The sequence below is a fragment of the Tachypleus tridentatus genome, chromosome 13 (genome assembly GCF_004210375.1).
Source record: "Tachypleus tridentatus isolate NWPU-2018 chromosome 13, ASM421037v1, whole genome shotgun sequence".
In the NCBI taxonomy this organism is placed as follows: Eukaryota; Metazoa; Arthropoda; class Merostomata; order Xiphosura; family Limulidae; genus Tachypleus; species Tachypleus tridentatus.
The window spans coordinates 15,622,864-15,648,558 of record NC_134837.1 but is presented as its reverse complement, the minus strand read 5'-3'; the positions used below and the strand labels follow the sequence as shown (position 1 = coordinate 15,648,558).

Genomic DNA, 25,695 nt, shown 5'->3' with positions numbered 1-25,695 from the left:
CACTTAACTTTGGAAGAGAGGGAGGGACTAGTTCCTCAAATACGACCATTTAAATTTTAAAAAGTGATACTAATTTCTCCAATATAGACACTTGATTTTGTATGAATAGACGACCAATAGACGTTTAATCCTCGAGAAGAGGACATCCAGTCTTTAAAATATAGACACTTAAACCTAAAAGAAAAGGAATAACCAGTTTCTGCAATACAGCTGGTTAATCTTTAAGGATGGCATAGCTGGTTTCTCCTACATACACACCAGAATATAAATGTAAATTAACGTTAATTTTTGAATTTCGCGCAAAACTACACGAGGGCTATCTGCGCTAATCGTTCCTAATTTAGTGATGTGAGACTAGTGGCAAGGCAACTAGTCATCACCGCCCACCGCCAACTCTTGGGCTACTCTTTTACCAACGAATAGTGAAATTGACCGTCACATTATAAGGTTCTCACGGCTCAAAGGACAAGCATGTTTGGTGTGGCAGGGATTCGAACCCGTGACCTTCAAAGAAGAGACTACCAGTTCCTCCAGTCTAGATATTTAGCTCTTTATAAACGGACGACCAGTAAAAAAGTGTCATTATTGGAACAAAATGTCACACATATAAGAAGCTTTCGTTATTGTAATCAATTGTCTTCACTAGAATTGAATAACACTTCATTAAAAAGTCCACAAATTTAACAACATGTTTCCACTGAAAAAAAAAAATGTTTGGAGTGAAAGACTGCATAAGAATATATTTCTCTCCGAGATGTATCAGATAACAGTATTTTTTGTCTGGTATTGACCCAGTAACATTTTTCGTCTACCACACAAAGTAACAATTTATATTTGTCTGAGTTGGTTTTCTTTTTACATCAATATTCGGTTGTTTGTTTGGAGTTAATACAATAAACGTACAGAACATCATTTTGAGTTTTTTGACGACTTGCTGAAATATATACAATCTGTTTCTTAAGATAATTTGCATTTATATTCCTTCTAGCAATTTAATCAAGAGTATTCAATGGTTGTAGTTTCTCACTTTGCTCTTAAGGCCTGCTAATATATAACCAAGACTTCTCTTTTTTACAAGAATGCGACTTCCCGGTACATTTCTATACGCGCATATATTTTTCATAATAACAATATCTAAGTGGACAATTAATAAGAGAAGAAATTACAGAATTTTCTATAACCGCCATGTGACAGATTAATTTTTTAACGAAAACGATTTGTCTCACATGACTGTCTTTGTTCCGTTCGTAAGTCATCTCTTGTGACAGACATTCGTGACATTTATAACAGATATCATTTCATACACAGTAATTTGTTCTCCTCTCAATTCTAAGCGTCAAAGTGCCACCAAAGTCTGGTTAGTAATATATTTCTTTACGACCGCACAACTGCAAGGCGTGATTCTTGGGACATGTTTTTATTTTTGTTTTTGTGAATTTAAAAGTGATTTTGACATCTGTACTTATCGATTCGCAATGCGTACAGAATTACGAAGTCTTATTTTATCACCACACGTTAACAAACGAAAATAAATTTAATCTTGTATGGACTGTATTTGAAATAAAGGGTTCGAACCTCAACTTATGAAATACAAATCCACGTGCATTTTAAACTATCTTACACCGAATCAGAGAATTGCTAAATGTGAATATTTTGTTTTTACGAAAACAGAAAATGTATATTTTGTAAACTTACGGCGAAAGATAGTAAAACTAATTGGCATTCTTATTTATGTGAACATATATTTTTACAATCATATCACAAATATGTCAAATTTGTAACGTCATGTCGTATCATCAACTGTGATCACGTAACCAAGGAAGCACCTGTAATGCTGTAAAATCAAATCTTTTCATGATGTGAGCATAGAAGCATTTCTATCAAACGGTGGGGCAGCCATTTTTAAATAAGATGGTGTGTAGGCCCTATAAATATGTATATGTATTACCTGTAAGCAAACTTTAAAAGCGTTTTTTCTCTATAGGTTGAGTAATGGATGTTTTTTTTGTATTGAGAAGTGGTGGTTGATTAATGGCTGTTTCTATAGACTAAGTAATATTGTTTTCTGTATTTTTTTGAATATTTTCTCTTTACTTTAAACAAGTGATGGTCATCTCTTTAGATTGAGAATTGTGTATTTCTTTGAACTGAATGAAATTATCTTTTTAGATTGAGTAATATTTCTCGTTTCACATTAAGTATTGATTGTTTCTAGGTTGATAAATTGTTCCCTAAACTGACTGATGATTGCTTTCATATATTAAGTAATGTTTGCAAAAACGCTATTGTAAGTAATTAGGCTTATTATGAACTTTAAATTTCTATGATTGACCAAAAAAATAATACTACATTGAACTACTATATATTAGTAACAAGTTATCTAAATATTACTATAAAGGTGTGACTACATTGAATGTTGCTTTATTTAGGTGTATTATATCTAACTAGAGTGAATGTTCCATGTATTTGCGTCAATATCTAACGGATGATTCATTGAATTACACGGAATGTTCTATGTATTAGTGTCAAAATGTGACTACACTAAACGTTCTATGTGTTAGTATCAATACGTGGCTACACTGAACATTCTAGATATTACTATCAACACGTGACTACACAGAGTGCTACTTTAACAATGTTTTAGTGTCTGTGTGTAACTCCAATAAAATTCTGTGTATTAATAATAACCAAAACGTGATGGCTACATAAAACGTTATCTACGTATTACCTTAGAGACATAACTACTTAATTCTTTTGTTTTCAAACCATTTCAAATTTATTGGCTTCTGGCTGAAAATTATGTCGTTTTCTCTTCGCTGGTGAAGAGGCTGTTTTAAATTCAGATTCTTGGTAGCTCCTGTCAAGATGGGTATCCCGAGAGACGGCAGGCAGGAGCGAAGTGTCCTTTAATTCATGCTTGTCACAGGTTTTGAGATTGATGAAGATAGTGGTTATGCTACAGAAATGAGATAATATATTTACATACCATTAGGTGTCATTTCTACCTGGCTCAGCGACGTGTTAAGGAAAACGTGCTTAACATATGAATTGGCTGTCGAGCACATGGATGGAATGGATGTTAGAAATTGTATTCTGTGATCAGTAATTTTGAAACATTTCTATATCTTTTTTCCTTGGAAGACATCAAACTAGTTACTTTGGATTTTAAGAATGAATTACATAAGTACTGGGTGAGAATTTATACAAGAAATTATATTTTTTTTATTTCTTATTATTCTTTACATATTTGCAGTGATGTGGAAGGATCCAAGTTTTAGGGCACAATATCACGTACAATCAGTTTTCATTATTATCACTACCTCACTAATGACATGTGTTTTGGTCGATTATTTCTTCCTTTCTGAAATTATTCCTCACAAACTCTGTTTAGGGTTAAGAAATAGGGACTACAACATGGATATAGTGTTTAGGGTGACTCTACACTGTAACTAACGTTTAACTTCTAAGCCATGTTCTCGTTTATTGCTGATATAGGAGACTTAGCTTCTAGTTTTACTCTATTTTCATTAATTAAATTACTTTACTATTTTATTACTTTATAACCACGGATCCAAAAGTTGCTGCAGATATATCAGAATTGCACAGTATAGTTTCTCTATGATTTTCCTGATTCTGTCCATTCTAGGCAGCCATGATGGTTATATCCGCTATTCTGGTATTTGTGGTGTTTCATCATTAGTAATCACAGGTTAAGTATAGGAAGTTGTCTCCAGAATAAAGTGTATTGAAGACTTTTAGTTGATTGTCCAAGACAGAATTTTGTCTTAAAATATTCATATTACAGGCATGTTTGCTACTTATATTTAGAAAACTGTTTTGTTTATGAGGCATTGTCATTACTAAAGCATATTTTACAACTCCGAACTGAATTACCTTATCTTCATTCTGATTTTAGTTCAAGAACTAATTACAAATACAGATATGGTGGCTCTAGTATAAGCACCATCTATTTAGAGTTTTAACATTTGACCAACCTCAGAGATATTCTAAAGCAATTAAAGTATATCATTGTTCTTGTATATTGACAGATGAAAGTTCCGCTGTGACAGGACTTGTCGGAGAATCCGCCGAGCTCCCTTGTAACGTTGATGTCGCCTCATGTGGCGAGGTTTACTTCATCACTTGGACGAAGAACACATCCACAGAATGGAAAAGACTCTATCTTTTTAGTGATGACGTAGAAAAGCCTCTTCAGGAGTTAGCCAATCCGGACAGAGCTGATTTTGTCCTTGAGGAATCTTCCGCTTATTTAAAAATATTTCCTTTAAGGGCGGAGGACGAAGGAAGTTATAAGTGTGATGTCACATATGTGCAAGGAAAGTGTCCGTCGCTGTCTTACGCTAATCTTATTATGCTGGGTAAATTTTTCACTTTCGTACTGAGTCGGTCCTTCACTATCATACGCGAATCACATATACTACACAGGTTATTCATATTCAGTTCATGAAAGGAAAAAATCTCAAAGAAAACTTCCTTTCTTAGGTATATTGAATGCAATTGTTGATACTGTCGGGGTGGAATAAAAGGTCTACTTTAGGTTGTTGTTTTTTTGTTCATACTGTCAAGGTGAAATAAAAGCTCTAGGTTAGGTTGTTGTTTTTTGTTCATACTGTCGGGGTGGAATAAAAGGTCTACTTTAGGTTGTTGTTTTTTTGTTCATACTGTCAAGGTGAAATAAAAGCTCTAGGTTAGGTTGTTGTTTTTTGTTGATACTGTCGGGGTGAAATAAAAGGTCAACTTTAGGTTGTTGTTTATTTGTTCATACTGTTGGGGTGAAATAAAAGGTCTACTTTAGGTTGTTGTTTTTTTGTTGATACTGTCGGGGTGAAATAAAAGGTCTACTTTAGGTTGTTGTTTTTTTGTTGATACTGTCGGGGTGGAATAAAAGGTCTACTTTAGGTTGTCGTTTTTTTGTTCATACTGTCGGGGTGGAATAAAAGGTCTACTTTAGGTTGTTGTTTTTTGTTCATACTGTCGGGATGAAATAAAAGGTCTACTTTAGGATGTTGTTCTTTGTTGATACTGTCGGGGTGGAATAAAAGGTCTACTTTAGGTTGTTGTTTTTTTGTTCATACTGTCGAGATGGAATAAAAGGTCTACTTTAGGTTGTTGTTTTTTTGTTGATACTGTCGGGGTGGAATAAAAGGTCTACTTTAGGTTGTTGTTTTTTTGTTCATACTATCGGGGTGAAATAAAACGTCTACTTTAGGTTGTTGTTTTTTGTTCATACTGTCGGGGTGAAGTAAAAGCTCTAGGTTAGGTTGTTGTTTTTTTGTTCATACTGTCGAGGTGGAATAAAAGGTCTACGTTAGGTTGTTGTTTTTTTGTTCATACTGTCGGGGTGGAATAAAAGGTCTACTTTAGGTTGTTGTTTTTTGTTGATACTGTCGAGATAAAATAAAAGGTCTACTTTAGGTTGTTGTTCTTTGTTGACACTGTCGGGGTGGAATAAAAGGTCTACTTTAGGTTGTTGTTTTTTTGTTCATACTGTCGAGGTGGAATAAAAGGTCTACTTTAGGTTGTTGTTTTTTGTTGATACTGTCGGAGTGGAATAAAAGGTCTACTTTAGGTTGTTGTTTTTTGTTCATACTATCGGGGTGAAATAAAACGTCTACTTTAGGTTGTTGTTTTTTGTTCATACTGTCGGGGTGAAATAAAAGCTCTAGGTTAGGTTGTTGTTTTTTTGTTGATACTGTCGGGGTGGAATAAAAAGTCTACTTTAGGTCGTTGTTTTTTGTTCATACTGTCGGGATGGAATAAAAGGTCTACTTTAGGTTGTTGTTTTTTTGTTCATACTGTCGGGATGGAATAAAAGGTCTACGTTAGGTTGTTGTTTTTTTGTTCATACTGTCGGGGTGAAATAAAAGGTCTACTTTAGGTTGTTGTTTTTTGTTCATACTGTCGGGGTGGAATAAAAGGTCTACTTTAGGTTGTTATTTTTTTGCTCATACTGTCGGGGTGGAATAAAAGCTCTAGGTTAGGTTGTTGTTTTTTTGTTGATACTGTCGGGGTGGAATAAAAAGTCTACTTTAGGTCGTTGTTTTTTGTTCATACTGTCGGGATGGAATAAAAGGTCTACTTTAGGTTGTTGTTTTTTTGTTCATACTGTCGGGATGGAATAAAAGGTCTACGTTAGGTTGTTGTTTTTTTGTTCATACTGTCGGGGTGAAATAAAAGGTCTACTTTAGGTTGTTGTTTTTTGTTCATACTGTCGGGGTGGAATAAAAGGTCTACTTTAGGTTGTTGTTTTTTTGTTCATACTGTCGGAGTGGAATAAAAGGTCTACTTTAGGTTGTTGATTTTTTGTTCATACTATCGGGGTGAAATAAAACGTCTACTTTAGGTTGTTGTTTTTTGTTCATACTGTCGGGGTGAAATAAAAGCTCTAGGTTAGGTTGTTGTTTTTTTGTTCATTCTGTCGGGGTGAAATAAAAGGTCTACTTTAGGTTGTTGTTTTTTTGTTCATACTATCGGGGTGAAATAAAACGTCTCCTTTTGGTTGTTGTTTTTTGTTCATACTGTCGGGGTGAAATAAAAGCTCTAGGTTAGGTTGTTGTTTTTTGTTCATACTGTCGGGGTAGAATAAAAGGTCTACTTTAGGTTGTTGTTTTTTTGTTGATACTGTCGGGGTGAAATAAAAGGTCTACTTTAGGTTGTTGTTTTTTTGTTGATACTGTCGGGGTGAAATAAAAAGTCTACTTTAGGTTGTTGTTTTTTTTGTTCATACTGTCGGGGTGAAATAAAAGGTCTACTTTAGGTTGTTGTTTTTTTGGTCATACTGTCGGGGTGGAATAAAAGGTCTACGTTAGGTTGTTGTTTTTTTTGTTCATACTGTCGGGGTGGAATAAAAGGTCTACTTTAGGTTGTTGTTTTTTCGTTGATACTGTCGGGGTGGAATAAAGGGTCTACTTTAGGTTGTTGTTTTTTGTTGATACTGTCGGGGTGGAATAAAAGGTCTACTTTAGGTTGTTGTTTTTTTGTTCATACTGTCGAGGTGGAATAAAAGGTCTACTTTAGGTTGTTGTTTTTTTGTTGATACTGTCGGGGTGGAATAAAAGGTCCACTTTAGGTTGTTGTTTTTTTTGTTCATACTGTCGGGGTGGAATGAAAGCTCTAGATTAGGTTGTTGTTTTTTGTTGATACTGTCGGGGTGAAATAAAACGTCTACTTTAGGTTGTTGTTTTTTGTTGATACTGTCGGGGTGAAATAAAACGTCTACTTTAGGTTGTTGTTTTTTCTCCAGAAGAAAATGAAATCTTCATATTTTTGTAGATCTTATTTCAGACCCGGCATGGCGAAGCGTGTTAAGACGTGTGATTCGTAATCTGAGGGTCGCGGGTTCGCATCCCCGTCGCACCAAATATGCTCGCCCTTTCAGCCGTCGGGGCGTTATAATGTTGCCGTCAATCCCACTATTCGTTGGTAAAAGAGTAGCCCAAGAGTTGGCGGTGAGTGGTGATGACTAGCTGCCTTCCCTCTAGTCTTACACTACTAAATTAGGGACGGCTAGCAGAGATAGCCCTCGTGTAGCTTTGTGCGAAATTCAAAAAACACAGATCTTATTTTTGTGGTTGAAACTTTCTTTCTAAGACTTTGATTTCTAGAGATTCATTTAATAAACCTACTATAATTTTTGGAAACTGGCGACCTCAAACCAGTACCACGAATTTGGTGTAATACCACTCATTGTACTGGAACTGAATGGCATCAAAATATAATATTAATAGTGACGTCCGTTGGGTTAAAGTTCAGTCTTCGTTTAGTCTGGCTTTCGCGACATCTGAGGCCAGTTTGGTGGGAATGGATGTCAACAAGCTGAAGACATCAAACGATATCGATCCGTTGTTTTAATTAATACATATTGTTTGAAAATAACCTATAACTTCAAAACTGTTTTTATTTGGTATTCGCTGTTACTAACTAAGACATGTAATAAACCTGTCAGTAATAAAAGTAGTAAGTTGGTTGATAAAAGTAATAAGTGGTCGATATTGGATGTTCGTTTTATGAAATGTTTAAAGCCCATACAGACAGCGGTTGTAGCAATTTGTTGAACTTACATAGAAATACAGAAAAAGTTTACTATCGTGTTAAGTCTAATAATGTACTTTCGAAAGAAGGTTCTATTCTTTAAAAATAATTTGTGAACATTTAAAACTATTAATTTAATAAGTAGAATGACATCTACTGTTGACAAGGGTGTAGTATATATTGCTTGGATAATTGTAGTGGTAAATTTTTGCTGTACTTGTTTTAAAGTAAGGCTTTAGTTCATTCTCAGGCTAAGAGGAATTTACTTTTATCTTATACTGAAGTAAAGAGTATTGACATCACACTGTTAGATACAAACGCAAACTAACGTGGCAGGGGTTTAGTTTAGAGACAGAGAAATTTGAAGAATTCTCTCTCTAACTGGGGTGACTAGGAACGTTGTGGTTCCTCTTCGTCCCCTAACGTGAAAGATTATTGAAAATAGCAGGGGTTCTTGTTTTTCTTTTATTTTGACGACTCTTTTTTGGGTGAAGGAGTGAGGTTGGTCATAATATTGATGAGCGAGACAAAGGTAGCACCAGAGAAATCAGCCAGACCAGATCCCGAAAAGCAGATGTCAAAGTAAATATGAACATGAACATAAACGCGAAACGACCCGATTCAGGGCATGGGAATAAAGTTGCCTTGTCTGGGATCTAAAGATGTTAGATGTTCCCTTCTTGCAAAATCAGCTGAAACTGCTTACAATTTTTTCAAATCGATGTATTTTGAACCCCATTAAATTCTGGTCATCTCTAATAGTAATGATTTAAATGTTAAAGCACAATATTATTCTTGAGAAAAATAAACCTTTGCAGTTGGAGTGGCAAAACTTCAAGGAGTCATATTAAAATGGAATAGTGCGAACACTTCAAGAGAGATAGAGATTGTTTTTCTTTGATAGCTGGCTTGAGTCTATTTCAGTTCCAACACAGAAACACGTCTTCTTAACATTAGCAATGACTAGATGATAGTGAAAACGATGAAATATTTTACCTTAATAAAGGTAGTTAAACTGCAGCAAATTTGTGTTTAACTTTCATACTGAATATCAATAAAAACATTTCTGTCTTAAACGAAAACTGACAGATTATGAAATTTAATGAAATAAGCGACAGAACATTTTCCTAAATAAGAATGAGGTTTAGGTTATATTAAAATAAGATCAATCTTACCTGTTACTGATTTTAATAATTCAATAATTTGACATGAATGTTACTGTTAAAGCTATTGATTCAATTACACAATAATATACATAAATCAAGTTACGTTAACACTTCTCTGTTAATCATGTGAAAATTATAACGATTCACTAAATAAATGATAAATATTGATAACGCAAACTTTACTTTCTTGCTCATTGTTCACCTTGTTATGCTGGAAGTAAGTAATATTAACTTATTGTTTACCTTGTTTGTTGGAAGTAAGTAATATCAACTTATTGTCTACCTTGTTTGTTGGAAATAACACCAGCTTACTGTTTACCTTGTTTTGTTGAAAGTAAATAATATTGTTTACCTTGTTGTGTTGAAAGTAAATAAAATCGACTTATTGTTCATCTTGTCTACTGAAATAAAGTAATATCAACTTATTGTTTATCTTGTTGTATTAGAAGTAACACCAGCTTATTTTTGATTTTATTGTGTTGGAACTAAATAGCATCATTTCATCTTTTCGTTTTACCGTAATAACACAAACATCAATAAGTTGTTTGTTTTTAACAAGTTATGTTTATTGTGGCTCAAGAGATATTTTTTAACTGGTCGTGAGAGTGACAGTATTTTATTATTCACTTTAGAGCGTGTTGGAATAGCTGTTGTTAGTTTACTATATATCTTGTTTCATTGGGAGTAAGTAGGATATAAACATAATAAATTGGTTTTCCAAATTTACCCATACTGATTGTGATTTTAAACTTCTAAGATGTGTGTATTTTGTTAAATAAGAAAAACAACAGTTGAACATTGCTACCAAAGATACGAAGGTGTTACAATACTACATACAGTGTGATATGTGGCAGTTTTCTTTATAATATGAAGGTCAAACAATGTTATAAAAATTTATTTAGAATGTTATTTATGAAGTGAGAATGCTACAATGTTTTATACAGTGAAACGATGCTATGATATTATTTATTTTGGTTGCAGCATTCTTAGTAATTCGAAGATGTTACAAATTTAATTAGTGATGACGAGAAAACCCACTTGTAGAGAAAAATATATATGTAAAAACGGCTGGTTTGGTTTGAGAAAATTTTTTATGTTTTTACATATATAAATTTACTTATATTGAGAAAATGATTCAATGTTATTTATCATGTGAAGGTGAAATTATGTTTCAATTTTGCTTCTTCCTTTGTAGGAAGGTTTATATGTATATTCCGGTAACTCTTCTCACGCTAACATGACCAAATTTGACAAGCGAACTTTAAGAAGGTCTGGAGATTTCATTTTCTATATGTTTAAATCTCTTATTATGAGCTACCAATGATTGTCGCTCCAGGTTAACGGTGGTCTAAGGGTAGGTTCCAGGGTCACAATGTTTAATTTTCTACGTGTCTCTAACAATCCCCTCCCCATAGGCTTGGAGCTGGTAGGAATAAAGTTGATAGGCAATTCAAGGTATTATGTGATATATATATATGCTTATCTATATGGTGTAAACCCTAACCACTGGGGATACTCATTAGAACTGGGCTGGAATGCGCCCGGTAAGATACCAAAGCATGATGGGTGTCTACGAATAGATTAACCTGACACTGGATTATGTGTTTCTGGCAGATTACCGAGACTGCGGGCTCTTAAAATTTGAATCTATAACAATATAGAAGGACCAACTTTTGCGCACATATCACGATTAGGTGTCCTAAAGGTGTATGTTTGTTTTGGGTGTTTTCCCATCGTTGGACAGTTTTTGAAGTAATTCTGGATAATGGATCATCTCGATCAGTATATTGGAACTTCTGTTAAACAGGGGGGAATAAGCCTGTAACCCAACCCCGGAATTTGAGGTTAGTGTCATGATAATGTAAAGACTTTTCATTGTTATTTACTTGAGTATAATGAAAACTTTGAATACATTGTTATCTGATACGAAAATAATGCGTATTTCTCTTATTTTAGCCAAGCCAAGCTCTCCAATAATAACGAAGGATGGAAATGTGTTGAAAAGCTCTAGAACAATTGGCCCTTTCATCGAAGGAACTACCCTATCACTAGAATGTAAAAGTACTGGTGGAAAACCTGCACCGGAAGTGACGTGGTGGAACGGAAGTGAAAGTCTTCCTTCTAGATTGAGCAGTACTGAAGACGATCTGGGAATTAGTAACGTAACATCTTCAACTCGATTTGTCATTTCTAGGGGAGACTTAGGGACTAAACTGAGGTGCAAAGTAAAAAACGACGCAATCAGCAAAGAACTGGTGGCTTGGGTGGAAGTTGATGTTCACGGTAAAATTAACTTTATGGGTGAAATAAACATAAAAATTGAAAAAAAGTGTTAAATTGAAAATAAGAACAACACTAGAAAAGTGAGCGGAATAACAAGCTTTGCGTTATTTGTGGACATACAACACCTAATAACATACAGAATTATTCGTGAGTATACAACACCTAATAACACACAACGCCATTCATGGGTATGCAACACCTAATAACACACAGCGTTATTCGTGGGTATACAACACATAATAACACATAGCGTTATGTGTGGGTGTGCAACACGTAGCAACACACATAATTATTCGTGGGTATACAACACATAACAACACACAACATTATTCGTGGATATACAAGATGTAATAGCATGTGTGGGTTTACTTCTTATATACTTGTTAGCGAATGCATTCACCTTAATATAAAAAGCAACAACACACAATGTACACAAGAACGTTATTTGCTTTGTCAAAAGACACAGAACAATGAACAATATTAGAACGTAACAGTACGTGCTATCACTTTGAAAACAACACGAGTCGTTTTGGATATTTTTTGGAACATGAGCAGAAAGACAACAACGAATAAACCTGTACCCGACAGGTCTCGAACACAGAATAGACGATCCACAGTAGACCCTAGGTGATCACGTGTGTTGTAGATATACGATCAAAGGTTTACTCTGTTCTTGTACGATATATTCTTTTGCATGCTATGGTATTTTCTGATTTATTTCCAACATGTATTATACACAATTCCCCAGCACACATCTAATGAACCTTCCCGATCCTGGGAAGTAACAAAATAAACCCCAAAATAAAACTATGACTTCAAAGTTATTTCAGCACAGAATCACAGGAGCAAAGATGTAAAGTTCATATAAAAAACACAGGATAAAATTATAACAAAAAACATCTTTCTACAGATAGAAAATAAAACCCGGATACAACTCGTTATCAGACTGAAGTGTTTGAACTTATAAAATAAAAAAATTTAATTAAGCGACAAGTAATAAGTAACACACTTTAATTCATTGTTTAATCTTGAAATAAATTTTATACCAAATAATCTAGTTGTTTCCAAATAAGAACCTATAAATATTCTTAGCATACGAAAACTGTTTTATGTGATGAAAAATTTTAATCTCCAACTACGCAACGTCTTTGAAATTTATGAAATACTAAATTCTCAGACTTCTAGTGTTAATTTGATATTTTATATTTATTTAGTTTTGTATTTAGATTACTCTCGAAAAGGACAACATCTTGAAATGAAAATTGTTACTTTCGGCGTTAATTTGCTGTTTTGTAATCTATTCATGTTCGACAAGTTCAAATATCAATTTTCATTAATAGATAATGAGACGAGATAGATCTATGTTTAGGTAAGTAACTTCAAATCACATTTTTCGAGAATCAATATCGATTAGTTTTTAATCTTACAAGACAGAAGTGATGCCTGTTTTAAACTATAACGACATTAAATAACTGTCAACATTCTGTTAATCATAGTCTATCTCATAAAAAAGTTTGATAAAGAGATTGTGACACCAAATATTAGTAACATGTGTTGGTCGCGGGTTCGAACCCCTGTCACATCAAACATGCCTGCCCATTCAGCCGTGGAGGCGTTATAATGTGGCGGTTAATCCCCACTATTCGTTGGTAAAAGAGTAGTCCAACAGTTGGAGGTAGGTGGTAATGACTAGCTGCCTTCCATCTAGTCTTACACTGCTAAATTAGAGACGACTAGCGCAGGTAGTTCTCGTGTAGCTTTGCTCGAAATTCAAAACAAATAAACAAATTTACTAATGTCTAATACATTCTTTACTTTTGTTTACAGGTAAATGTGTTACAAAATTTTCAAATATCACTGGTTCTTTATGCACGTCACGATTTAAAATAGGTTCGTCCTTTCTGGAAATGTTTCCCTTACTTGTCTTACAACCTCCAAGATCAAGGTTAAACGTATTTTGTGAGTGTTTATGCAGCTACAAAACAAAGACCATATTTCCACGTATTAGGTGGCGTTTCAATTTTACAATAACTACAAATATTATACCATTTAATTAAAACAATTTGGTTTCAGCCACATAAAGCTTTCCCAGTATTTAACTTGCGGTGAAGACAGCTAGTAAGCAACTTTTTTTTAATTCTTTATCTGAACTAATAGTGAGATTTGACCGGTCACTCCACAGCACATCCCTAGATCCAAAGTGCAGTGCACGAGCAATAAAACCTCAGATTCCTGGTTCGAGAACGCTAATCACTAGGCCATACCTCCCTCACAATATTATCGCCGGGTTTTGTAGTAACTAGATTATGTAAGTGGTGGCATAAAAGTTGTATTTTAAATAACTTCCAGACAAAAGTAAATTTATGTGATTAAACTACCGGATAAAAATTGTATCTCTATTTTCTAAATTTACAGATACAACTTTTGTCTCGACCTCTAAACATACTAAAAATATCAAAACCTAACTTGATAAATAGAAGTTGTATTTCACCTCCTAAGATATATAATGTAAATTGCAAGTTGAAACTCTATACACGTACCTTTGTGTCTATATAAATTGCTAACTTATAGAGTGCATGTTATAAGTTCAAATCCTATCACGATGTGTTAGCTTACAGAGTACTGCTTATGAATAAAAGCCCTGTGTCTGTTGACTTATCAAATAGAGTTAACCCTAACATAGAACATATTATACCCTTGCTTAGATTTAAAGAAACCTATCTTGCCCTAAGACGAGGTCTTGTACTTTATTTGTTATTTACTAAAACAGTTATTTAACTATGACAGTATTTGTAGGTAAAGCCACATTTTATACTATTTGTGAAACTACTATTTATTAGCCTTTGTTACAGTCATGCTTTATGACATTTTATTACAGTCATGGTTGGTTACATTTAGTGACATATACGATTTCTTTCCCTTTGTGACAACCACACTTTATTACCTTTAGTGTCAGCCAAGCTGAATAATCCTTCGTTACATTTAATCTTCACTAACAGTCACGATTTATTATCTTTAGTGAAAACCAAGCTTTATTACCCTTAGTGTCGGCCAAGCTGTGTTGTTTGCAATTCGTTACTTTAAATACTAAAACTAGAAACAGTTTATAAGTATTTTATCTTACTTATTACTTTAAACATTAAAACTAGAAACAGTTTATAAGTATTTATCATACTTATTACTTTAAACATTAAAACTAGAAACAGTTTATGAGTATTTTATTTTACTTATTACTTCAAACATTAAAACTAGAAACAGTTTATATGTATTTTATCTTACTTATTACTTCAAACATTAAAACTAGAAACAGTTTATGAGTATTTTATCTCACTTATTACTTTAAACATTAAAACTAGAAACAGTTTATAAGTATTTTATCTCACTTATTACTTTAAACATTAAAACTAGAAACAGTTTATAAGTATTTTATTTTACTTATTACTTCAAACATTAAAACTAGAAACAGTTTATATGTATTTTATCTTACTTATTACTTCAAACATTAAAACTAGAAACAGTTTATGAGTATTTTATCTCACTTATTACTTTAAACATTAAAACTAGAAACAGTTTATGAGTATTTTATTTTACTTATTACTTCAAACATTAAAACTAGAAACAGTTTATATGTATTTTGTCTTACTTATTACTTTAAACATTAAAACTAGAAACAGTTTATAAGTATTTTATCTCACTTATTACTTTAAACATTAAAACTAGAAACAGTTTATAAGTATTTTATTTTACTTATTACTTCAAACATTAAAACTAGAAACAGTTTATAAGTATTTTATTTTACTTATTACTTTAAACATTAAAACTAGAAACAGTTTATAAGTATTTTATCTCACTTATTACTTTAAACATTAAAACTAGAAACAGTTTATAAGTATTTTATCTCACTTATTACTTTAAACATTAAAACTAGAAACAGTTTATAAGTATTTTATTTTACTTATTACTTCAAACATTAAAACTAGAAACAGTTTATAAATATTTTATCTTACTTATTACTTCAAACATTAAAACTAGAAACAGTTTATGAGTATTTTATCTCACTTATTACTTTAAACGTTAAAACTAGAAACAGTTTATAAGTATTTTATTTTACTTATTACTTTGAACATTAAAACTAGGAACAGTTCACAAGTATTTTATCTTTCTTATTACTTTAAACATTAAAACTAGAAACAGTTTATAAGTATTTTATTTTACTTATTACTTTGAACATTAAAACTAGAAACAGTTCACAAGTATTTTATCTTTCTTATTACTTTAAACATTAAAACTAGAAACAGTTTATAAGTATTTTATTTTACTTATTACTTTGAACATTAAAACTAGGAACAGTTCACAAGTATTTTATCTTTCTTATTACTTTAAACGTTAAAACTAGAAACAGTTTATAAGTATTTCATTTTACTTATTACTTTGAACATTAAAACTAGGAACAGTTCACAAGTATTTTATCTTTCTTATTACTTTAAACATTAAAACTAGAAACAGTTTATAAGTATTTTATTTTACTTATTACTTTGAACATTAAAACTAGGAACAGTTCACAAGTATTTTATCTTTCTTATTACTTTAAACGTTAAAACTAGAAACAGTTTATAAGTATTTTATTTTACTTATTACTTTGAACATTAAAACTAGGAACAGTTCACAAGTATTTTATCTTTCTTATTACTTTAAACGTTAAAACTAGAAACAGTTTATAAGTATTTCATTTTACTTATTACTTTGAACATTAAAACTAGGAACAGTTCACAAGTATTTTATCTTTCTTATTACTTTAAACATTAAAACTAGAAACAGTTTATAAGTATTTTATTTTACTTATTACTTTGAACATTAAAACTAGGAACAGTTCACAAGTATTTTATCTTTCTTATTACTTTAAACGTTAAAACTAGAAACAGTTTATAAGTATTTTATTTTACTTATTACTTTGAACATTAAAACTAGGAACAGTTCACAAGTATTTTATCTTTCTTATTACTTTAAACGTTAAAACTAGAAACAGTTTATAAGTATTTCATTTTACTTATTACTTTGAACATTAAAACTAGGAACAGTTCACAAGTATTTTATCTTTCTTATTATTTCAGACATTCAAGTCAGATAACAAACCCAGAAACAACGCGCATGCGTCCTGTGTTGCTTATTATCTGAAGATTAACGCCATAAGATGTTATACATGTCTTATCTTATTACTTGAAGCATTAAAACCAGAAAAAACGTTGGCGCGTTTCGTATAATTCGTTATTTGAATATCATTGGAAATCATACCTACTGCTTTCTGAAAAGAAACATTGGCGAATATATCAGATAGAGTACGTTGTTTGTTATTTTAGTTTTATCTTACCAAACCTATCCCCCCGTCAGTGGCACAACGGTATGTGTACGGACTCACACCGCTAGAAACAGGGCTCCGATACTCGTGGTGGGCAGAGCACAGATAGCCCATTGTGTAGCTTTGTGCTTACGAGTAAAATTACCAATCAAACCAAATCAATATTCCATAGAAGATCAACTTATTCAAGACTCCAGAGGTTTGCAATTAGCGTGATATTTCACTACGAGTAATCGTAAAACTAACAATAATACTGAGTTTCAGTTGTATTATGTTTTCACGCTCATTTATTCCTTTTGGCCAACCTTCACAAAATCATTTTAAACGCGAGCTCTTGACCAAGGTTATCAGTTTGAAATTAACGTATATGTAACAATGAACACAAAGTTTGGAACTACCATATCACTGGTTTGTACTTTTTGCAGGTAGTTAGATTATAACTCGCAGACATTTAATGAAATATATTGTGTGCTTAATCCAGAATCATATTACATAAGTTACGAAAATAGAAATTGCTATCTATTTGTCATTCATTGTTGGGGTAAAAAGTTATCGCAAAAATCATAAATCTTCAATTTATTTTCTCCAATCATATATATATATTTATATATACAAATGTATTGAAGTTATGTATTATATGTTATAGATATTTACTTCTATGTATAAAATACGTTTGATCTGTCATCGTTTTTAACAAGTACACTATATAATATAATGTAGTTTTTACGCATGCTCTAACAAAACTGACTCTGTAGCTATCTGGAATAATCTTTATCTACTACTGTTTTCCAGTTAAACCCTCTTCGTTAGAGATAGAAGGGCCTTCAGATCCTGTTGTTGCTGGAAATACAGTTTTGCTCACGTGCACTATAGAGGGTGCTAAGCCTGCGGGTAAGGCTACTTGGTATAATCAGTCGAAAATAGTAGAACCCCAACCTCACTCACGCTCCGAATTAATGAGTGATGGTACTTTCAAAACAGTTAGTCAACTTGAGATCACTGTTTCTAGGTTTGACCACCTGGGAACGTTTTATTGCAAAGGAACTAATCCCGTGATACAACAAAAAGGAGATGTCCCTCTCTTGAAGTCAACGGATTTAGAAGTTTCATGTGAGTATCAGGTCTAAGTTTATGTGCTTTATTACACAAAAACTTAACTCAATTATAGAGTACCTATAGTGTTATAAGTTGTACAAATATTACCACTTGTAATATAACTATTACTGCTGGGGCCTTTATAACGTAATAAAAAATACGTAAAAAGTTGCTGTTGTTAGAGTATTTTTGTATTATTTATCCAATACAATAGGTTCCTCATCAAACGTTTGTTTGTAGAAGTTAGTTTGCGTTAGTCCTAGTGAAATAATGAAGCACGAATTTGGTCGTTTTGAAATACAATGATGAATCGGTAAGTATATTACAACTATTTTTTTCCACTTTCACACCCGACATTTCAGACAAGGCCTAATTAAAATACTGAATAACGATTATTTTATGTAGATTTACCAGTTGTGGTGGCTCAACCAGTTGGAGGTTTGATTGTTAAGGAGACCAAAGAAGCCACGTTTTTTTGCTCCTTTGACGCCAATCCGTCCAACATTACTAGTGTCACTTGGTATAAAGATGGTGTGGAACTAATGAACAACGAAGACCAAAAGTTAGAGGTCGGTGGCCTGGAAGTTCCTACACTGACCATTCGCAACGTGTCCCGAACTATGCGAGGATTATATCATTGCAGCCTGAGAAATAGTATTGGCTTAGGGAATGCAACCAATGCGGTAGACCTGAACGTCCTTTGTAAGTGAGAGTTCAAAGGTTTTTGCTCCACTGTTTGGTTGAACTTTTTATTTGAATTAAAACAAAACAAATTCACTTATCATTATACTGTTTGAGTTAAGACGTCACAAGTTCTTCTATCATTTTACTGTTTGAGTTAAGGCATCACAAGGTATTCTATCATTTTGTTATTTGAGTTGAGGCATCACATGTTATTCTATCATTTTACTGTTTGAGTTAAGGCATCACAAGTTATTCTATCATTTTGTTATTTGAGTTAAGACGTCACAAGTTATTCTATCATTTTGTTATTTGAGTTAAGGCATCACAAGTTATTTTATCATTTTATTATTTGAGTTAAGACGTCACAAGTTATTCTATTATTTTGTTATTTGAGTTAAGACATCACATGTTATTCTATCATTTTGTTATTTGAGTTAAGACGTCACAAGTTATTCTATCATTTTGTTATTTGAGTTAAGACGTCACAAGTTATTCTATCATTTTGTTATTTGAGTTAAGACGTCACAAGCTATTCTATCAATTGTTGTTTGAGTTAAAACGTCACAAGTTATTCTATCAATTGTTGTTTGAGTTAAGAAATTAGACGTTTTATGTCGCCTTTTTTGTTTCCATTAGGAGATCACAAGTTCATTTTTCACTGTCTTTTGAAAAGATTGCTAATTATGTTAATAAATAAGTGGAATTCCTATATTTTGTGACGTGTTAGTGGATGGAATACAGTAATATTTGTAAGATATGTTTTAAATGTTGTTATATGTGTGTGTTCAATATGTTAAGGTAGGTCTCGAAAACCTAGATAGTTCAAAGTGACGTCTCGTACATTTTGAACTAGATTGTGTAAATACAGGACAGTTGTTTGAAGAGAAGACATCTTTGGAAGATAGCTAATTTGTTTCAAAAAGATTGATAGTCGTTTGAGTCAGTATATGAAGTATTTTGAACCCTCGTTAACCATAACGTGTACTGAGATACTTTGTATAAGTAAATAATATAAAAAATACGATAATAACAACTCCTACAGAAGGCAAATTATTATTTTAATAATTATGACATCTCGACCTGTGGTTGTATCTATGGTGACTCAATAATACGAGTTAAAATGCTGTAGTTATTGGAAACAGAACTTGACAACTTGTAATAGTTGCTGTTTGAGTATTTTATTATTATCTATTTGGTTCCTCACCAAATGTTAGTTTGTAGAAATAAGTTCAGTTTACGTTAATCCTAGTTCTGTTAGAGGGATTTTAACACTAATTGTAATACAGTTGTACAACGATTTACCAGAGTTCCTGAATGTTCATGCTTGCAGAAAAGTTAAGTGAAGTGATGAAATAATTCGTGATTGTTACATGAACTGGACTATGGACTATTTTCATCAGAAAATGTAAAGGAACGTCGCAACGGAAGAACAACTCCACTACAGTAATATTTAAGAGCGTAGTTATATTATACAGTTAAAACGTTTCATAGCCACGTGGTGAGAACGCTCACTCCTAAGCTGAGGGTTGTGGGTTTGAACCCCCATCGCAGCATGTTTGGTGTAACAGAGATACGAACCTGCGACCTTCAGATTGCGAGTCGAGCTCCTTCAACCACCATCCCATGCCGGGCGGGTTTTCTTTGGAAAAATCTCACATGTAATCCTATAGTAATTACCCAATTAGTGTTTTTCCCTTTACGTTTAACAAAAGTTAGTGACTGACTGATATATATTATCATTGAAGAACATAATCTGTGTTTTTGTACCCAATTTCAAACTGTAATTTCCCGTTTTGTTATTTCAACACTTCGTATTTGCCCTTCTCTCCCCATAAGCACAGTGCTATGTTTGCGTGCTTATATTGCTAGAAACAGGGTTTCTATATAGGCGGTGAGCTGAGCCAAGTTAGCCCTTTGCGTAGCTTTGCGCTTGATAACAAACAAGAACAACAATATTTATACTTACTTCGACATGAGCAAGTTGATGTACACAACATCTGTTCTCACACACTCGCAGCGCCTCCTACAATTTTTATTCACTCTAAACCTTAAATTGTAAAAGCTTAAAGCAAGGTTCGGATGCTTGTTGAAGTTTACTTCAAATAAGGCTTTCACACAGCTGTGTTGGTCCTCATTCATCTGAGGGGGGACCACCAATACCTGTCCTCAACAATAACCATCGGTTGTATGTAATTCAGCTACTATAGATTGTTGAAGTGAAGTTGTAACACTTGAAGGAGCTACATCATATAAACCTGCTTTTGTCCTGCCACACATCAGTACTACATATCATTCTTATAAAGGCGTCATCACTTTTAGAGATTCTTGTCTAAGTACATTGCTCTGAACTTCAAAAGTTTGTGTATTACCTTCAAAATCTTCCCACGCAGTTTTCTGTCCTCTGATTGTAAATACAGATTTCTGGTCACATCTGGTGAAGACATGAAATGGAAGTATATATCTTGAAGTATATATCTTGAAGTATATATCTTGAAGTATATATCTTGAAGTATATATCTTGAAGTATGTATCTTGAAGTATATATCTTGAAGTATATATCTTGCTTTCTCTAAGCTCAACCGTTGTATGACTAGATGGAGTACTCGTTCCCTTTACGAAGCTTTTATAACCTCGTGATTAATGGGAGGTTATTTTAGGACGTGAAAAGTTGCTTCCCTTATATGTAATTGTGAAAGAAAAAAGAACAAGAACGTCCATAAAAACCGCTAAATGAAAAAATGTGTTTTTATCTCCACTGATTCAACAAATCTTCATGCCAAGTTTGGTGAAGGTCCATCAAAAGGGACTTAGTGGTCGTAACAACTTACAAACACCCATAAAGACATCAAAATATAAAATACAATAATTGAAACTTTATGTATGCTTCTATAAACTAAATGAACCTTCATACCAAATTTAGCGAAAACTTATTTACAGGAGACAACTTACTGGTAAAAACGCCCATAACAACTGCAAAGCGCAAAATGCAAAGGTAAAAACTGGCATTAACTTCCACATAGGCCTAATGAATCTCCACAAATGATCATACAATATACAACACTATTTTATTTATATGATTAATTATTAATTAAAAGTGACATATTGATTAATAAGAGCTTTATTATTAGCTATGAGTGCTTAACAACAGTTTTGTAACAGACATATTTATCAACAAGAAATATAGTAATTAACAAAATCTTAGTTTTTATTGAGTATTTAATAAGGTTTTATATGCAATAGAGCTAGTAACTCTTAATACTAGAGATTATTTAGCATCGTTTATGCATACACATGTTTTCATAATGTAAACAACGTTAAGCTTTCGAATGTAAGAATTATTTTTAAGGTAATGCTAAACTAATCACCTTTTTCTTATAGTTCAGGCCCGACATGGCCAGGTGTGTTAAGGCGTTCGACTCGTAATTTGAGGGTCACGGGTTTGAATCCCCGTCACACCAAACATGTTCGCCCTTTTAGCCGTAGGGGGGCGTTAAAATGTGATGGTCAATCCTACTATTCGTTGATAAAAGAGTTGCCCAAGAGTTGGCGGTGGGTGGTGATAACTAGCTGCCTTCCCTCTGGTCTTACACTGCTAAATTAGGAACTGCTAGCGCAGATAGCCCTCGTGTAGCTTTGCGCAAAATTTACAAAAAACAAATAAAAAAGACAATCTTATATTTCAGAAACTTCGTAAAGAAGTTTGAATATAATCAGTTTAGATAGTAGCAACTACCAACTATAATGGAAGCGTAGGCCAAAAATACCTTAAAATATCTGTTCTGTCAAGACACGTGTTGAGGTTTCCAAGCTAAGCACATTGGTGGTTCATGGTGACGAGAAACCCACTTGAAGCAAAAATGTATTCTAAAGACGGCTGGTATGGGTGTTAAAACTTTAATTAAAATAAAGTACAGAACATGATTTCAACCTTCTTAGGTCATCTTCAGGTTAACAAAGAGAGTTGTCAACTGGTGATTATTATATCTACTACAAGGTTTATCCAACTCAACCACGCTAAGCACATTGGTAGTTATTGCATCTATTACAAGGTTCAGGGTTGTGTTAAATGTGCTTTACCTCTTATTAAGAGTGGTGTTGGGTGTTTTACCTTGTCTTAAAAGGTGTTATATTACGCGATCTTAACCATTTCATAATAATATTAAGTAATGTTTATTATTTTTAACTACGTTGTTTAGCAAAATTAACACATTCCGAAAGATAATTATGTCAAGTAATATTTACCATTTCTTAAACCAGTTGTATAAAGTGATATTCTTAAAATAATTAACTAACCTTTTTTCTCATTTACTCAAAAGAATTGTGTTAACTGATCCTTTAGAGTTACTTGAAAGAGACGTGTCAACTTATTTTTACCATTTCTGACGAGTGTTGTTTTAAATTAATTTTTTCCGTTTATTTAGAGGGTTGTATTAAGTGATACGTAGAGTTTCTTAAGAGAATTATTTTAAGCAGTATTTATTGTTTCTTAAGATCCCCCCAGCGTTGAGGTAATTATTCTCCCAGCTTCTGTCAACGAAGGTGACAATAAGAATGTGTCACTGTTGTGCGATATTGTGGACGGAAACCCACAAAACTTAATTCGGACTCGGTGGTATAAAAACCAAGAACTTCTCGACGTAACAACAGGGAGGGAGGTTGTCTGGCAGAACATAGACAGAAACTTCACGGCTAATTATTCGTGCGAAGGAGAGAATTCCGCTGGCTGGGGCGACCGTTCAGAACCGCAGGAACTCATTGTGAACTGTAAGTACCGAAATGTTTCTTCACAGCTACGTTACAAAGGGTTCTTACTAATTACGTGCTTTCTTTATTTGAAATGTACCTACTGAAAACGAGGGACGTTGTCAGTTCAAAGACTTAATCTATGATATCGAGACATGAACTGTCTTTATGAATGATTTCCGACAGGAAAAATAAAATAAAAATGGCTCAATCTTTGAACAATAAAATATTTCCGCTAACTGGCTTACTCACTGTTTGAACAATAAACTATTTCCGCTAACTGGGTTACTCACTGTTTGAACAATAAAATATTTCCGCTAATCTTCCTATTTCCACATTAAAAATTGAGTTACTGCTTATGATTTTTTGTAATGTGTCAAAATTCTTATAAATTCTTTTCACACACACACACACATATATATATACATATTTTAAATATAATTTGTTACAAACATACCAAGATCCTTGTTTTGGAATTATGGACTAAGTTTATTTACTCAAATTACATGTGTATACTTCCTGGTTAAAACAATAAGACATTTTCAGTTCTGAGTTAAGAAAGTTAACAAAAACTCTCTTACAAAAAAGTTATTTAAAAAAACAACTCAGAACCATTCTACGATCCGCTATGTCGCGGATAAAAATGCGTTCTTGAAAACTAAAGTTTACATAATATAAATTTCATACCATTAAGTTTAAAAAGGGAATGATTCCTTCCTTTACGTACAGTAACAAAATTTAGAAAAAAAACTAGACATAAGGAAACGTCTCGTTACATTAAAATAGTGATATAATCTTATTCTATTAAATAATATAAAGTAATAAAACAATGAGGGTATATAAAACCAGACAACGATAATACATTTCTACCCCGTGAGGGGGTATAAAATAATAAAACAATGGTACCTTCTTGTTCCATTAAGGGATATAAAACCAGAAAACAGTGATACGTAATCATTCAATCAGAGGATATAAAACCAGAAAACAGTGATACGTAATCATTCCATCAGAGGATATAAAACCAAAAAACAGTGATACGTAATCATTCCATCAGAGGATATAAAACCAGAAAATGATGGTACATTATCATTCTATTGGGGGACACAAAACCATAAAACAAAGATAGATTATCATTCCATTAGAGGATATAAAATCAGAAAACAATGATACATTTTCATTCCATTGGGGATGTAACACCAGAAAACGATGACACATTATCTTTCCATTAGTGGGATATAAAACTAGAAACCTACCATACATTTTACTTTTAGTAAGGTATATAAAGTTTTCTTGAAAATCTAATAACAAATAAAAGTTGAGGTGTTTCTTTTTCTCCCATATAAAAGATACAGCAAGAGTTCTGAATTTGAACTAAGACCAAACAACAACAACAACGTAAAACCACACGAAAAGTAGTCCACTAACCATTTCGAAAAGTGTCGCATTTTTAATAGTCAAAATGATGCACTGTACTTGCATAATGATCAGAGTCAATGTAACTGGTATACAGTCACGACTTCTTAGGATGGATCAGAACTAAAGCTTATTGAAAAATAACAAGATAACTAATATGATGCGATATAAGAACATTAAAGTTCGTGCAGTCTCTCTGGAGGGTACAAAAAATATGAAAGTAAGTTTGATATATTCAGAGTAGAATGATTAGCTAAGATATAAATATTAATCTGATTCACAGTGAAAGCTCATATGGGAATAGGACGAAACAGGAAATCTTTTGTTTTCTTTAGTTTTACACGGTTTCGTTATTTGGAAGTAGTTCTATGGAAAAGTAGACTTGCTCTAAATTAGACCTAATCCATTCATCTCGATGTAGTCAAGAAAATTAACTTGTCTTCATTTCTTGTGTAAGTAAGAGAATATTTATTTTCGATGAAACAGTTTTGAGGGATAACATTTTTCGGCCTTTGAAGAAATTCTGAAGTAACGACGTGCTTTATATTTTGTAAGATTAGAAACTTATTAGAAGTTTTTTTTTTTAAATTTAGAAACTGAAATGACTATTTATAGGCCTATACTTAAATATAAATGTCTCATAGTAAAAAAAAAATGAAGAACAGCTTATGAGAAAGGACACAAAACCTGGATACTGTTTAAATGACAGCTTTCTCATAGTGATAAATAAAACATATCTCGTGATTTGTCTTAGTTAATCACATGTTTATACACATAGGGATCATTACAACGTACTTAGGAATAGTGTACTTCTGATGGTAGTGTTCACGTGGTTTTTTAAAACCTTGTTTGAGTAATCGCTGCATGAATATTTTTGATAAAGGTCAAATGTTATAGATCAAT

The 25,695-nt window shown here is 32.7% G+C and overlaps 1 protein-coding gene across 2 annotated transcripts in view; it reads left to right on the top strand.

Annotated features, from left to right (window-relative positions):
* The window catches only part of LOC143240531 (hemicentin-1-like), a 173,883-nt gene that overhangs the window by 95,574 nt on the left and 52,614 nt on the right, over positions 1-25,695 (top strand). Inside the window, exons 2-6 of one of the 2 annotated variants that reach the window (XM_076483116.1) lie at positions 4,050-4,379; positions 11,175-11,501; positions 17,650-17,967; positions 18,358-18,654; positions 23,128-23,400. In XM_076483116.1, coding sequence (XP_076339231.1) covers positions 4,050-4,379; positions 11,175-11,501; positions 17,650-17,967; positions 18,358-18,654; positions 23,128-23,400 — 1,545 coding nt within the window. The remainder of the gene's footprint in view (positions 1-4,049; positions 4,380-11,174; positions 11,502-17,649; positions 17,968-18,357; positions 18,655-23,127; positions 23,401-25,695) is intronic. The other variant, XM_076483117.1, reaches the window with a different exon arrangement.